The sequence below is a fragment of the Furipterus horrens genome, unplaced genomic scaffold, assembly GCF_987537825.1.
Source record: "Furipterus horrens unplaced genomic scaffold, mFurHor1.1.pri manual_scaffold_16, whole genome shotgun sequence".
NCBI lineage: Eukaryota > Metazoa > Chordata > Mammalia > Chiroptera > Furipteridae > Furipterus > Furipterus horrens.
The window spans coordinates 664,086-680,733 of NW_028327186.1; the positions used below are offsets into that span (position 1 = coordinate 664,086).

At 46.8% G+C, this 16,648-nt stretch overlaps 1 protein-coding gene across 1 annotated transcript in view; it reads left to right on the plus strand.

The window, feature by feature from the left end:
* Positions 1–16,648, plus strand: part of OCA2 (OCA2 melanosomal transmembrane protein) — a 121,211-nt gene that overhangs the window by 83,988 nt on the left and 20,575 nt on the right. The window contains exon 23 of the mRNA XM_090263597.1: positions 3,433–3,526. Coding sequence (XP_090119723.1) covers positions 3,433–3,526 — 94 coding nt within the window. The remainder of the gene's footprint in view (positions 1–3,432; positions 3,527–16,648) is intronic.

Genomic DNA, 16,648 nt, shown 5'->3' on the forward strand with positions numbered 1-16,648 from the left:
GAAGACAGTTGAGTACTGTCTTAAAAGCTAAAGCTACACTCCTTAGCATGTGTTCTAGTGAAAAGGAAATCTAAGTTCCCCCATAACCTGTACACAATGTTTCTGGAAGCTTTATTTTTTAAAATAGTTTATTTATTTTTAGAAAGAAGGGAAGGGAGGGAGAAAGAGAGAAACATCAATGTGTGGTTGCCTCTCGTGCGCCCCCAACCGGGGACCTGGCCCACAATCCGGGCACGTGCCCTGACTGGGAATCGAACTGGTGGCCCTTTGGTTCGACTCAATCCACTGAGGCACACCAGTCGGGGGTGGAAGCTTTATTTATAGTAGCTGGAAAGTACAAACAAACCTGATACACCTCAACTGTAAACGTTGGAACAAACATCAGTTCCAGGAAATGCTACCCGGCAATCCAAATCAATGGCTGGTTGGATCTCCGGAGAATTATGTGAGGCAGATAAAGGCAAACCCAAAGGTCACACGGCGCATAATGCTATGTATGTCACATTACTGAAGTGACAAAGTTACGGAAATGTAGGGAAGGTCCGTGATGACCGGGGCTGGTGCGCGGGGTGGGCGGAAGACTCGGGAGGAGAGTGTGTGTACCTTGCCTGCCTCAGTGTCCGTCCGGGCTGTGATGGGGATGCTGCCCTATATCAACACCGAGGGATGCTGGGTAAATGGCACACAGACTCCGTCCATATTATTCCTTACCCCTGCGTGTGAATGTCAGTTACCTCAAAATGAACGTTTAATTAGAGGGATAAAAAAGGGAAACCCAGAGGGGAAAATGTTCCCACGGGGTACATTCATAGTTACTAAACTAGGCCGATGTACACAGACAGACAGGCTTACTGAAAAGCAAAGTCACAGGGCTATCCCACAGTCAGAGGCAAAAGTCCAAGAAGAAAACTCAGGGGAAAAATAATATGCATAAAAGTCCAATATGGGAAACCCAGTGGTCAGCTACTAGAAAATTTTCTGAAAGGACAGAACAGCATGCAAGGGAGGAATTTGTCAAAGAAATAACAGAAGCCAGTTTTGCAGAGAAGCAGCGGGTATGTATCTTCTGAGATCCTGTGAACTTTTGGAACTCCTAGAGACTTGCCTGGTGTAGCAAACCCAGACCCGGGGATCCAACCCCAGCAGTCCCGTCCAGCGACTCTCTCCTGAGCTCTCTTTGTTTGGAAAACTGGTGAATTAGACGTATGAGGCTTAGCAGGAAAGGCTGCGAGTGCCTTATTGTCCAAATCTGAAGCCCATGGGCATGTGACAGGATCTTAGGCAGGTGATGGCCCGTGGGACACGGGACGTGATAGGACGCTGGCCCTAGTGCAGTCTTGGCCCCGCAGCGGGGTGAGCTTAACGGCTGCCCTAGAAGCCTCAGTTACTTGGGGGGTCCATCGTGGTACTGGGACCCCTGACAGACTCTTTTTATTTTTTGTTGCCATATCCATTAGCTGGATAAAAAAACAACTAAAAATAATTTAAATATCTGCTGGTAGGACTCAGAGAACAAGTAAAAATCAAGACAGCTGCAGGCCCCGGGGGCTCATGGCACCCGGGCCAGTTACCTGGGGGGTGTGGGCCACGTGGCGGCACCTGCTGCATTAACGCTTGTCCTTTCCCTTCAGTCACATTCACAGCTAGTGCGGCAGGTGGCTCTCCTGTGTGCCAAGGTGGGGGGGTGCCAGCAGGTAGAATTAAATACACGTTTTCTGTCCAGTGGGAAATCACCAGTGGTCTGAAAGTGTGGCGGGTTGGATCCAACCCGACACCGGGCGTTGGACCGGGGAGTCTTGTAGATTTATAAAGTGGCCATTGTCCTGCCTATAGACGGGCACACATGTCGCTTCTCCATGAAGGGTCACCCAGACACACCTGATCGGCAGCAGCCACTCATATGCACCCCCCCACCCCCCAGTTGCTCCTCTGCCGATGGAAAGCAGAAAGGTGGCTTGAGCCAGTGGGCTGATGCCTAGGATCATGTCCCCACTCCGTGGAACCTATTGATGGAACCCATCACCCGAGGACACTTTTTCTTTGAGAGAGAGGAAGGGAAAGAGGGAAGCATCTGTTGGTTGCCTCCTCTACATGCCTGGACCTGCAACCTGTTGGTTACAGATGACACGCCAACCGGCTGAGCCACACCAGCCAGGGCACACCCATGCACCTTTCATTAAGATGCTATTAAAGTCTATCAACATCTTATTAAATCTCTGAGACAACCGGGGACATCTGGATGGACTCCCACATTCTTCATCTTATGTGCACCCAGCAGGAAGGGTGGCGGTTGTTGTCACATAACACAGCTGTCCCTCTCAGCAGGGGACAGGTGGATGGACACCTGCCACTTGTAATGACCTACACAGGGGTGGGCAGGTCAAAGCCATGTGGAGTGGAGACATAACGGGCGTCTCCCTCATCTCAGGGTGGGTGTGACATGCCTGGCGACGCAGTGAATGAGGGACATCCCCAATGTCCTGTCCTCATCGCCCTCCCAGCTCCTGGCTTGTCCCCTCGTGGACAAATGTCGCAGGCAGTGCTGCTCCAAGGTTCTGGATTCTACGCGCTGTCCGTGAGCCAGAGGGCATGGCAGTGACGCTGTCTGGGTCCCTCCCCTCCTGCTGTGCTGTCACTGACACCCAGTCTCTGACAGGCCACTTCCTCCTGTGCTGCCACAGCGGCAGACATGTGTCTCACGGTCACCTGTCCTCAGACACTTAGCGGTCAGGCACACACGTCAGCACGGTGCTGAGTGGGCCAAGGAGGGTCGCCTGTCCGCCCCCAGACACTGGCCCTGGGACGGGGCAATAGAAGATGCTCGTGACTGTCACCAAGTAAATTCACCCTTCCCTGCACCTGCCACCGTGACTGGGGCCAGCCTCGGGCCATACCTGCTCCACGTGTATGACTCTGTGCACAGGTGTGTTTTCCACGGAAGGTCACGTGGGCTGTCAAAGGTCACATGGTCGGCCCAGCTGTGGGCACGCACCCTGTACCCACAGAGAGGGTTTCCTGCTAAATGTCAGGCGGGGAGCCCAAGGGGTGTGCTTCTCTGTGGAGCTCCCACCCACACGGCTCCCAACACCCACGCCCTCTCCTGTGAGCACCTCTGCTCCGTTTTCTCCTGGAAGGTAAGCGTGGCCACCACACCCCATGCCCCTGGCTCCTTCTACGCGCTTCCTCTTTTCTGTCACCCGCATAGTCCTGCTCCCACAAGCAGAGCAGCATCGACGAGCCGTGAATCGACTTTTGGGTCCCGGGTGGTTTTTTCCCCAGGTATTTGCAAAAGCCACTGCTTTGATCGCGCCTATAACCCAGCCATCGAGCCCAAAGCCGGCGCGGCGATGCGCCTCTTGCGGAGCCAAAGGGGACAGAAGCCTCCCACCACGATAAAGCAGGGCTTGACTTTAGTTCCGATTTTGGTTGCAGGTAACGGGACTCTGATTGGGGCGTCGGCCAATGTCGTCTGCGCGGGGATCGCGGAACAGCATGGCTACGGCTTCTCTTTCATGGAGTTCTTCAGGTACTGCCAGCCTGCTTTTTCAGTATACTTATTGATTTGAGAGAGAGGAAGGGGGTGGGGGGGGAAAGACAGAGAAACGTTGATCGGTTGCCTCTCTCACGCGCCCCAACCTGGGACCGAAACCACAACCCAGGCCTGTGCCCTGCCCAGGGTGGCACATGCAACCTTCTGGTGCGTGGATGACTCTCCACCTGACCAAGCCGCCCGGCGGGGCTCAAGCCTTATTTTAAATTTCTGTTTACATAGTCTCTAAGCTTACTTAATTAAAAATAAAAAGAAAGTTACACATCCCTGAAGCACTTAGGATAGGCACGTTTGCAATAATTACAGTCTATGGCGTAGCTGAGTTTAGCTCAGAGGAAAACGCGTAAAAAATGTACCGCTGGGATTAGCTTTGTAACCCAGAGGATGACTCAGGCCTTCTGATCAACTCAGGTTGGGCCTAAAGGGCCGGGTGGGCTAGGCTATTTCACATTGCTGTCTTCTCGAAAATTCCAGCGGGGCCTGTGCTTTGATTGTCCACGACGAGGGTGCTGCCACATGAGAGCCTGCTGTCCCCGTTCCGGGTTGCCCAGGGCAAAGGCGGCCACTTGAAAGGGCCTGGGGACAGCCTGGGCACCTGTCTGGAGATGGGGTCTAGGCTGGGGGCGCCCAGAGACCAACATTTGTGGCAGCAACTCTGGCTGAGGGGAGCAGCCTACAGCCGGCAGAGGGCTCTGCAGGGCTCTGCTTGCCTGGGCCGGGTTTGGGGACAGAACCCTGGCTGCCACAGCAGGTGGGGACCGACCTCAGGCTCTGCCTCTACCAGAACCCTGACTTCCGCAGGCTTCCTGTACCGGCCATGTCTGATCCTGAGCGATGAGTGGAAGTTTTGCTGGGACATTGGTTGGAATGGCGCTCCTGGGAGACTGGGGTGTGTGTGGGGGGGACACCAAGCTGCGGGGACAGTGACCATGCCTCTCTCAGCTGGACTTCGGGCTTGTCGTTGGCCTGATGGTAAGGGACAGAATCCAAAACTTAACACGTGACCAACTTCTTCACGTTTGGACTGTCTGCCTCTGCGGAGTGGAGAAGCGAGGATGTCACTTAAATAAGAATTCTCGGAATGAGAATGGCGTTCCTACTGTGAATGTCACGGCAGCAGGGTGACCTGCCACACTGTTTCTGGGTCAGGGAGGGTCCAGCCCCAGAGCACAGCTGAGAGGCAGTTCAGAGGCCAGCGCAGCTGGAGGTGTGGACTTGGGCCCGGTCATTCCAGGGTTCCCTCATTGGCCAGGTCCCCACTTTCTGCACAGCCAGGGGCTGTCCCCCCAGTCACCCTGGTGCTGTCCACAGCACAGTGGCCCTCCAGCCGCTGGCAGCCACAGGCTGGACCCAGACTAGGGACCCTCACGGCCAATCAGCAGCAGCGGTGGGTCTGTGACTAGTCTGCTTGGCTGGAAAGGGTGGTGGCCTTGCCACGGGGGACTGCGCCAGGCCCAGGGTTCAAACCCAGTGGCGGCGTGTGTGCGCGCCATGTCTCGGGCAGACCTGGCATTTCTGTGCCGCATGCGAGGCTGTGTGACCAGCGATGGTGTCAGAGCTGGGGCAGTGCTCAGGGACTTGGTAGCCTCAGAAAGCTGGGTGCCAGACCACCAGTGGGCTCTTTCAATAGCTCCTCACGAGGCCTGAGGAACCACATAGCTCTTAAAAAAAAAAAAGATTTTATTTATTAATTTTTTAGACAGAGGGGAAGGGAGGGAGAAAGAGAGAGGGAGAAACATTGATTGGTTGCCTCTCGCATGTACCTCCGACCACGGACCTGGCCCACAACCCAGGCACGTGTCCTGAGTGGGAATCGAACCAGCGACCTTTCAATCCTTAGGCCAGCCCGCAATCCATTGAGCCACAGCAGCCAGGGCACCTTAACCCTTTTTAAATGTTCTTTTCAATGGCATTACGTACATTCACATGGCTGTGCAGCCCTCCCCACTATCATCTTTAGAAATCTTCCCATCATCTCAAACAGAAACTCTGTCTCCACTAAATGGTAACTCCCCGTTCTCATGTGTCCTGTGTGTCTGCCAAGCACCATCTTTCTCTCTGTCTCTATGAACTTGACTTCTCTAGGTGCCTCATGGAAGTGGAGTTGTACAGGATTTGTTCTTTGTGCCTGTTCTTTGTTCTTATATCACTCGGCATAATGTCCTCACAGTTCATGTTGTAGCGTATGTCAGAATCCCCTTCCTTTTTCAGGCGGGTAACACTCCAGTGTATGGGTGGGGCCGCGTGTGGCTCATCTGTTCATCCATCAGTGGGTTCTTGGGCTGTTCCCACCTTTGGCTGTTGTGCATGATGCTACTGTGAACATAGGTGTGCGAATAACTGACAGAGTCCTGCTTTCCCTTGTTTTGGGTACATAACCAAAACGAGAATGGCTATATTATGTGATAATTCTATATGTTTAGTTTTGGAGGAATTGCCATGCCATTTCCCATGGTGACCACATCATTTTATATTCTTCAGTATCTTTACGTCCTCACCAACACTTGCTATTTTCTGTGTTTTTGATAATAGTATCCTAAGGGTTATGAAATGGTATCTCATTGTGCTTATGTTTTTTTAATCCTCAGCTGAGGATATGTTCATTGATTTTAGAGGGAGTGGAAGAGAGAGAGAGAGAGAGAAAAGGAAAGAAAGAAAGAAAGAAAGAAAGAAAGAAAGAAAGAAAGAAAGAAAGAAAGACATCTATTGGTTGCCTCCCATATGCGCCTGTGACTGGGAATCGAACCTACAACCCAGGCATATGCTCTGACCAGGGACCAAACCCACAATCTTTCTGGTGCACAACATGATCTTCTAACCAACTGAGCCACCTGGCCAGGGTGGTAACTGGTATTTTTAATGACATTTGGTTGTATAGGTAATTATAAAGGAGAAATTATTTGGATCATTAAATTTAACACCTCTGCTTAGAACATTAAAGTATTTCAAGTGGAAATGATTTGAATTCAGAAAGAAAGAGTTGGCTAGATTATTGATAGTCCATTGTTCCAAGTTTCAGAGCTAAAATTGCCAACTAGAAAAGTACTCATCTTTTGACCTGATTTTTTATACTGAACTTTCTTAATAAGAAAAACTTAGGTTTTGACAATTCAATTTCACATAAATGCATGTCATTCTACTTTAATTATTTCCTCCCTTAACACCAGCATGTCTTCATCTGCTGCCCGAAATTCAAGGCTGTAATAATTTTCTCTTTGTGCATTACAATCCTTTACACACTTAAAAGATTAAGAAAAAGTAAAACCACCATATAAAATGGTTTTAAGATGTACTTTGATACCAGAACAACGAGGTTACCCTTTGAGCTTATGGAGTTGAAGAAGTAGCCTAGATTCCTATTTATAGTCTAAAGCTATCAATAAGCTTCATTATTCTCTCTAGTATATTCAAGTATAGGCACTTTCAGCTTCTTAATGTGTGTGTGTGTGTGTGTGTGAGAGAGAGAGAGAGAGAGAGAGAGAGAGAGAGAGAGAGAGAGAGAGAGAGAGAGAGAAAGAGAGAGAGAGATTTGTTGCTCCACTTACTGATGCATCATTGGCTGATTCTTGTATGTGCCCTGACCGGGGATCGAACCTGCAACCTTGGGGTATCAGGAGGACGCTCTAACCAACTGAGCTACCCGGCCAGGGCCAAAATGCTTTGAAAATGAGCCTCTTGATTAGGAAATAAGTCAGCATTACATTTTGTTTTCATTGTTGTGGCTATGGAACTAATTAATTTAAAGTTTCAAACATAACTGGCAGTATTATGAATTACTATAGAATTTAGAAATAATTTCTTTTTGGCGTGTGTGGACAAAGTGCTAATTTTATAATTGAATAAAGGTGTTTTTCAGTTCTCAATACCACTTCTTAGTCATTTAAAAAATTAAATGGGTTTATGGTAGAGATGATATCTAGCAGATGCTAAGATAACTAATTAAAAACTGAAAAAATTCAAGTAAAAGTGTTTCCTCACCTTGGACTATGTTGTTAGATTTCCCCAGGTTGACTGGTTGTTTTAACATTATGTGAACATGGCCTTCGATACATTTTTATCTATGACACACTTATTATTTTGGTGCAGAATATCTGTCATTACAATAGCAAATAAAATAATCACTATTATCAGTGTATGATTTACCAAATAAGTTCACTACCTACTTTTTTTCTTCCTTCTTTCCTTCCTCCTTCCTCCTTTTTTTATTAGAACATAAGTGCTTGAGGAAAAATGTTGGCAGATACCAAGAAACATTACAAAACTCTAATAATCAGAACGGTATGGTATTTGTGTGAAGATAGAAAAACTTATCAATGGAAAAGAACAGAGAGCCCAGAAGCAGAGTTCAATTGACACAATTTTCTGACTTATGGCAAAAATTACGCTGTAGTTTAGTAATGAAAGGATTTTATTTTCAGTAGATGGTGGTCTGTCAATTGGTGTCTATATGGAAAGAAAATATACCTTGACCTCCACCTCACGCCACCCACACGCAGATTATTTCTATATGGATTGCAGATCTAAATGTCAGAGGTAAAATGTACGTTATTTAAAGAAAAACATTAGAAAACCTATTAGGACAAAACTTAATAAACAAGCCCCAAGAAACACCAAACAGAAAAGAAAAAAGGATAAATCAGACTATACTGAAGATCTTTTGAGTGAAAAGGCAACTTAAAAAGTGGAAGAAAGTATTTACAGTGCATATACTCAACAGGGATTTATATTGACATATAAAGAGCTCCCAGAAATCAATAAGAACCCCCTCCCCCAATATAATCCAGTAGAAAATGAGTAAAACATTTGATTGACACTTCCCTGGAAGGGTCTATCATTAGTCAGGAGGGAAATTCAAATAAAAACCACGGTGCCGTATTGTTACACACCCGTCTGAATGACCAAGTTGAGAACGACGGAAAGCGGCCACCGGAACTCACGCACGCTCAGGGCGGAATCGTGACTCACTTTGGAAGCGTGGTACTTACTTACCGCCTGCCGTTTGCACGCCCCGCGAGCTCCCACTTCCTCTCCTGGCTCTGTCCCCGGTGGAAATGGGACTATTTTTATCTTCAAAGGCAGCAGAATGTTAATAGTGGCAGGTTAAGCATGTAACAAAATGCAAGAATAGGAGAAACATAACAGGAGTGAAAGAAGTCAGACACCAAAAGGCACATACGATGTGATTTTAGTTTCCTGAAGTACATAGAAGAGCAAGTTTGCGCTGTGGGGAAGCGGGGCAGTGATTCTGTTCGGGGAGGGAGGCGATTAGAAGGAATCAGGGGGGCTTTGGCGGCCAGTGATGCTCTCTGTTAGACGGTGCATGCTCAGCGTGTCCTCACCCGCGGCTGGACGTGTGCTGTGTACCCTGATCTGTGTATTGTTACTCTGTTTAGGGCTCCACCGCCCATGGCTGCTCGCCTGTTTTTGTAAATAAAGTCGTATTGGGACACAGACGTGCCCTTCGGGTGACGTAATGCCTATGGCTGCTTTCACGCTGTGAAACGGTTCTGTTGCCCGTCCATGGGACTTCAAAAGAAGCAAACGGGTTTTATTAAAATACAGACAAGGAGATAGCGAACTGCAGATTGTGTGTGTGTGTGTGTGTGTCGTAAGTGAGCATGTGCTGGGCATGTATGTGTATGTGGGCCTTTGCATATGTGCATGTATGTGGTGTGCACGAGCTTATATAGGCACTTGTGCATGTATATGTGTGAGCTTATACTGTGCATTTTGAGTGTGCTTGCATGAGTATTGTGTATGTGCGTGCATGTGTGGGCGACTCGCAACACACTCACACACATGACCATATGTGCACACATGTGGGTCACACATGTGCACGGGTGTGAGCATGCAGGTACACGTGCAAACTTTATTATGACTTGGTTTGCTCACGTGCACACCTGTGTGTGAATGCATGCACATGTGTTCCCCATGCACACACATTCAATCATGCATGTGTGCATACATGTCTATGCATGTCTATATGTGTCTGCACGTGACAGAGAGAGACTCCAACTGCAGATTGTCAGTTACATTTCTCTCCTGCCTGTGCGACTATGTCTGAATTAATGTCTCAGGGAAGGAAGCCGCAGTACCAGAAAATGAACTAATTAATCTTGCTCGCCTTGGATAAAATAAATCTCCATCTCAAGAATGTGCGTGAACTCTAATCCTAAACAAATAAATTCAAATCCCTGCTTCTCCCATGTTGCCATAATTTTGGAAGGCACGCATTTGAAAGGAATTTTGCATTTTAACAACAATAATTTATGGACTATCAAAGATCACCGGAGACCTTGTTTTGAGACATTGTGTTCTTCCCGGCAGAGGAAGGGAGTCAGCACCTCCAAGCAAGCACAGAATGCATTTCTGTCTTGTGCCGCCCGACCCAGAAACCCAGGAAAAAACACACACAAACCTTTGATTATTTATGTTAGAGCATCTTGAAATATTTGAGCAGCTAGTCAATCCCAAAGGCACGTTGCTACTTAAAGCTGGCCACAGAGAGGAATAACCTGAAGGCTAAAAAATTACTCTTCTGCGTATGGTTTACAGATCTAAGCTACTTATATTTTTCAGTTCATGGGCCTTACTCGAGGTTGTTTTTGAATAAAAATAAAGGAAAGTGTGGATTAACTATAGTCCATACTTTATTTAGATTTTCTTGTCCCCTTTCCCCAATGCCCTGCTCTGTTCCAGGATCCCACCCAGATAACACATGGCACACCAGCTCTGTCCTTGGCTGTGACAGTGTCTCAGGTGTTTCTCATTTCCGATGCCCTTGGCAGTTGACATTTGTGTATTGGTCAGATGTTTTGTAGGACAGCCCTCTGTTGGGATTTGTCTGATGTTATTCTGATGACTAGGCAGGGACTGTGGATTTTGGGGAGAAAGACCAGAGCTTTAAAGTGTCATTTTTGTCACATGATGTCAAGGGTACACACTATCAGCAGGACTTATCACTGTTGTTGTGAACGTGACCCCTGGACTGCAGTAATATCTGTCAGGTCTCTGCACTGCACAGTTGCTCCCCGTGCCCCCTGCTTCTCGTCTGTCCCCGGAAGGAAGTCAGTGCGTGCAGACCACTCCGATGAGGGGAGTGAGTATCTACAGAAGAGTTCTTCTGCGTAGATTTGTTTATTCTCCCCCAATTATTTACTTAGGCATTTATTTCTATCAGTATGAACCCATGGACACTTGTTTTATGCTTTGAGTTACAACCCAGTATGACTTTACTTATTTTTTACTCAGTTCATTTTAGCTTAAGCTGCAGAGAGCTCTTTCTGTTGGCTCCTGTGTCCTATGGACGTGATCCAACACTGTGGACTTTTGCGTGTCTTTCTGAGGTCTTTCTTACTTTCCAGCATTACCATAAGCCCCAGGCTCATCTTGTATGTATCTGCTCCAGCTCTAGAATCAGCCATTTCTCCAAGGAGCCCTGGCTCCTTTTATGGGAGCATGGTGTTAGAAACCAAGATCTGGGCTGTAGGCGTGCTCATTGGTACTGGGGTGTCACTGCTTCCAGGTGCTCTCACCTGCTAGAACATGAAACATACATGTGTGTTCTAACCTGTACCTATACACACAGATCTGTAAATATTTCTAATGCCATTATCTGTCTCTGTATAAAGCTACAGAGGATGTCTCCAACCCTAGTCCTTTAACATAAGGATAATCTCAGCCTCCACCTGTTGCTGATCTGAAACCTCCCACTCAATCGGTGGACATAACTCCCACCAACCACCGTCCGTTACACAATTGTTCAATTCCACACATATTCATAGCAATGTCAGAATTCTTAGCCTATCTCTCATGGGAACCAGACTTTTCTGCTAGACCACAGGGCTTTGGTGCAGTTCCTCTTCCTTTCGTCCCATGGTCTCACTCCAGTTCTTCAGACCAGCACTCCCCTGTCCCCCTTCAGGGACACTGTTCCACACATTTATAATGCAGAAGGTTATTTTATCCCAGTCTGCATGCCACCCCAAGGACCCCAACCACCTAAATGATTTTTTTATTAAAATGTTGCATATATTAAAGTTTACCCCTTGTGCTATGAATTTCAGTAGTTTTGACAAATGCATTATGACATATACCCACAAGGACAGGATCATGCAGAATAGTTCCACCAATTGACAAACTCCCTGTGCTTCTCCTGTTTAATGTCTTCTTTCCTCCGCCCATAGCCCCAGGTAATCACTATCTTTTTATTATCACTATAGTTTTGCCTTTTTGGAATGGAAATATACAGTTTGTAGCCTTTTAAGACTGTCTTTCTGCCCCCCCCCCACCACTTAACAGCATGCATTTAAAATTTATGAATGTCTTTTCTTGGTTTGATAGCTAATTTGGTAGCTTTTAATTAATGAACAGTATCTTGTTGTACAGATGAACTATGGTTTGTTTAACCTTTTACCCACCAAGGGGATTTTGTTGGCTTCCATTATTGGCAATCGTGTATGAATTATGAATAAAGGTGTTATAAATATGCAAGCTTATAGCATTCAGCTCTTTGTGTGAGCAAGAGTTTTCAAATCAGTTGGGCAAATACCGAGGAGCATGGTTGCTGAACTGTGCCGTGAGACTGTGTTTAGCTTTGCAAACTTGCCAGACTGTCTTGCAAAGTGGCTGTCTCCCTTTTGCAAATATTGATTTAAAAATATGTTTAACTTAAAGAAAGTTTAGATGGCAGGAATCTCAGTTTTGTGCAATGAAGGCATAAAACATAAAGTGCTCAGACCGAATGCTGAGGCTTTAGAATTGAAGAATAAAAGAAAGCAGGATCCAATAATTAGCTTATTGTTCTTGGCTCTGAATTTTATATATACCAGTAGCATTAATGTTATAAATGGGAAATTTTGGTATTTTTTAAAGACCCTGATGTTAGAGAGAGTAATGAAATCACAGGATTCCAGTTTCATCCATTAATTTCCATATATGGCCAGGAATACTAATGTTATATGATTTTGAAATTTTCCATTAAATATCTAAACCATTTCAGGACTTAAAAAGCCTAAATACAAAAAGCCTTTGAAAATACTCTTAATTATATTAGGCAGCTTGGCCTGCCCTAACAAAACATCATAGTCTGGGTGGCTTAAACAACATAAATATTTCGCACAGTTCTGAAGGCTGGAAGTCAAGACCAAGGCGGGGGCTGGTTCAGTGCCTGGTGAGGGCTCTCTTCCTGGCTTGCAGATGGCCACCACCCTGCTGTGTCCTCACATGGAAGAGAGTGCTCTGGTGTCTCTCCCTCCTACAAGGCACTGGCCCTGTCTGATTAGGGCCCCGCCCTTAGGATCTCATTTAACCATAATTACCTCTTAACGGCTCTCTCCGAATACAGTCACGTTGGGGTTTGGACTTCAACATATGGATTTGGAGGGGACACCATTCATTCAGTAGCAGGTGGGAAGCAATGTACTAATAATATAGAATAAATTTTAATTGTTTTTGTTCCTGACATTTCAGGCAAATGGTTCTTTTTTGGATCTTTTAAATATTTATTTATTTTTAGAGAGAGGGGAAGGGAGGGAGAAAGAGAGAAGCATTGATGTGTGAGAGAAACATTGATCTGTTGCCTCTTGTATGAGCCCTAACTGGGGACCAAACTGCAACCCAGTCATATGCCCAGACTGGGAATCAAACCAGTGACCTTTCATTTTGTGGGCTCTTTTTCTTTTTTTTTAATGTTTTTTATTGATTATATTGTTACAACAGTTCCAATTTTCTCCCCCTTGTTCCCCTCCACCCAGCACCCCCCTCCCCCAGCAATCCCCCCCAAGTCCATACCTGGGCTCTTTTTCATATTTTTAATTCATTAAATTTCACTTGCTTTTACTTGATGTTTTCAGGGCTTTTTTTTTTTTTTTTTTGCTTTGGTATATAATTTGTAGATTCCTAAAGGATGTTCTAGGGAGATTTATATTCCCTGAAAACAGAAGAACTCCCTCTTTACTTTTTCCTAAACCATAAAAAATAATAATTCTGGATGTCTCACTAGCAACTGAATCTCAAAATACCTGCATCCAAGGTTATTGCCTCTGCCTTCTTTTCTTCAAATTTTTCATTACATCTTGGAGATGAAGGTGGCATTAGGGGAGCTTAGAATATTACAATGGTCTGGTGAAGTTCCCTGTCTTCTGTGACTCTGAAGATGACTTCTTCATTCTCTTGGATGTCTTCAGTTGGTAGTGACATCTGTTTGGTAGTGTCTGTATTCTGCTCCTTTCCTTCTGTTTCCAATCTGACCACTTTGAGTTGGTGCCTGAGTGAACGGCTCATGGATGGAGGGTCAGGGATGGATTTTTTTGTGTGCATTCCTTAGCCCTGTCATATCATCTATCATATTGTATGGCAAAGGAAACAGAATGACTCCAATTTCCTTTTGTAAGGATATTTGTTAGATTCTGTCAGAAACTTACTTTAACTGTAAGTTAACAAGTTAGCCTGGGACAGATTCATGGATGCAGGTAGAAGACACAAGATTCTGGGATCAGACACAGGCTGTAGTACTCACAGCATAGCCAGAGCTGGAGCTGGAACTGGAGCCAGAGCAGGAGCAGGAGCCAGAGCAGGACCAGGAGCAGAAGCTGGAGCAGGAGCTGGAACAGGATCAGGAGCCCGAGCTGGAGCAGGAGCAGGGGCTGGAGCAGGAGCCAGAGTCCGAGCCAGAGCAGGAGCAAGAGCTGGAGCCAGAGCAGGAGCTGGAGCAGGAGCCAGAGTTCGAGCCAGAGCAGGAGCAGGAGCCAGAGCAGGACCAGGAGCAGAAGCTGGAGCAGGAGCTGGAACAGGATCAGGAGCCTGAGCTGGAGCAGGAGCAGGGGCTGGAGCAGGAGCCAGAGTCCGAGCCAGAGCAGGAGCAAGAGCTGGAGCCAGAGCAGGAGCTGGAGCTGCAGCTGGAGCAGGAGCAGGATCTGGAGCTGGAGCAGGAGCCAGAGCCTGAGCCAGAGCAAGAGCAAGAGCTGGAGCCACAGCAGGAGCTGGAGCAGGAGCTGGAGCTGGAGCTGGAACAGGTTCAGGGGCTGAAACAGGATCAGAAGCCAGAGCCAGAGCTGGAGCAGGAACAGGAGCAGGAGCTGGAGCAGGAGCTGGAGCAGGAGCAGGGGCTGGAGCAGGAGCAGGGGCTGGAGCAGAAGTCAGAGCCTGAGCCAGAGCAGGAGCAAGAGCTAGAGCTGCAGCTGGAGCATGAGCCGGAGCAGGAGCAGGATCTGGAGCTGGAGCAGGAGCAGGAGCAGGGGCTGGAGCCAGAGCCAAGCATAACCAGAAGCCTGTCTGAGGCCTCAGGTCCAGCAGGGCACATGCAGCAGTGGTGTCAGGAGAGGCATCTGAGTGTGGGGAACTCAAGTCTATTACCTGGGACAGTGAGCATCTCTGCCCTGTTCTCCAGCTGGAGCTGTCTCTGTATTTCAAAACTACTTGCTATACAGTGATCCCTGAAACGGTAGCCCAGATCAGCTACTGACTGGGGGGCCTTGTGTGTTTTATCTCTAGTTTATCGGGGGTCTGAGCAGGGCGGTCGCAGTTGGGGACACAGATGCCATGTGCTGGGTGGGGGTGGTGTGCGCCTCAGGAATCCCTTATATCACATGCCTCTTCCTCTCAGCAAAAGAGGGCTTATTTTTCTGTTCCTATTGGAGTGAAATATTATTTGGACACTGTACACAAAGAAAAGCAAGCTGACAGAAGTTGGAATGAGTAGTGATTTCACTAAAATGGTAGTGTCTTAAGAAAGAATTTGGTTTATCATGGAACTGCCAAAAATGAATCTTTTTAAACCAAAGTATATATTTTTAAATGTTTTATTCTTCTTCCTATTCAGGCAAAGTGCCACCATCCTGTTAGGTTATATGGTGATAGTTTGAGATTAATGGGAGAAGCAAGCACATCTATCCTCCTTACATACACAATAGATATATTTCTCATCTTTTTTAAAAATATATTTTTTTAAATTTATTTTTAGAGAGAGGGGAAGGGAGGGAAACATCAACGTGTGGTTGCCTCTCACGCTCCTCCAACTGGGGACCTGGCCCGTAACCCAGGCATGTGCCCTGACTGGGAATCGAACCGGCGACCCTTTAGTTCACAGGTCAGCACTCCATCCACTGAGCTGCACCAGCCAGGGCTCTCCTCTTTTTGAGAGTAACTCAACATGACAAAATATTCTTTCTGAAGCGTTTTTCTTTTGGACAGCACTTGCCATTTTCTAATTGAACCCTTAGAGATGTATGGTGTTCTACATTCGGCTGGTAAAATGCATTGGGGCATTTCAGTGGGCAGAAGGTCGTGGTGGATTTTGATAAATGAAGACTTTCTTCCAGGAACTTGCCTGATGGATGGTGTTGGGTCTTCCTGCCAACAGTTGCCTCATGGTTGAGTCATCGACCTCATTACGCATGAGACATTTGATGGAAATGCTCGACTTTTGTGAAAGTTATTTATAGCATTATTTATAGAATGCCCAAGTTCAACTTGAGATTATTTTTATGAAGTGGCTTGAAATAAAAGTGAAGTGATCTTGGCCCTGTTGGATCACTGTCAGACCCTCTGGCCACAAGGTCATGCGGGGCGGGCTCACATGTGGGCCTGGCCCAGGGCTTGGCGTTTGGTGTCCTGGCGTGTTGGGACACCGTGGTCACCTGGAGGCCAGGACCTACCAGCTTCATTTATAGGTGAGGACATGGAGGCCCCCAAGACTTCCAGGGTTTGGTGATGATATGATGACAAAGCAACCCTGTCCTCTTGCTCAAGTGACATGGGCCTGTCATCCCCAAACACAATCATCTGATATCCCTGTAGCGCAGCGGTTCTCAACCTGTGGGTCGCGACCCCTTTGGGGGTTGAATTACTCTTTCACAGGGGTCGCCTAAGACCATCGGAAAACACATATATAATTACGTATTGTTTTTGTGACTAATCACTATGCTTTAATTATGTTCAATTTGTAACAATGAAAATACATCTTGCATATCAGATATTTACATTACGATTCATAATAGTAGCAAAATTACAGTTATGAGGTAGCAATGAAAATAATTTTATGGCTGGGGGGTCACCACAACATGAAGAACTATATTAAAGGGTCGCGGCGTTAGGGAG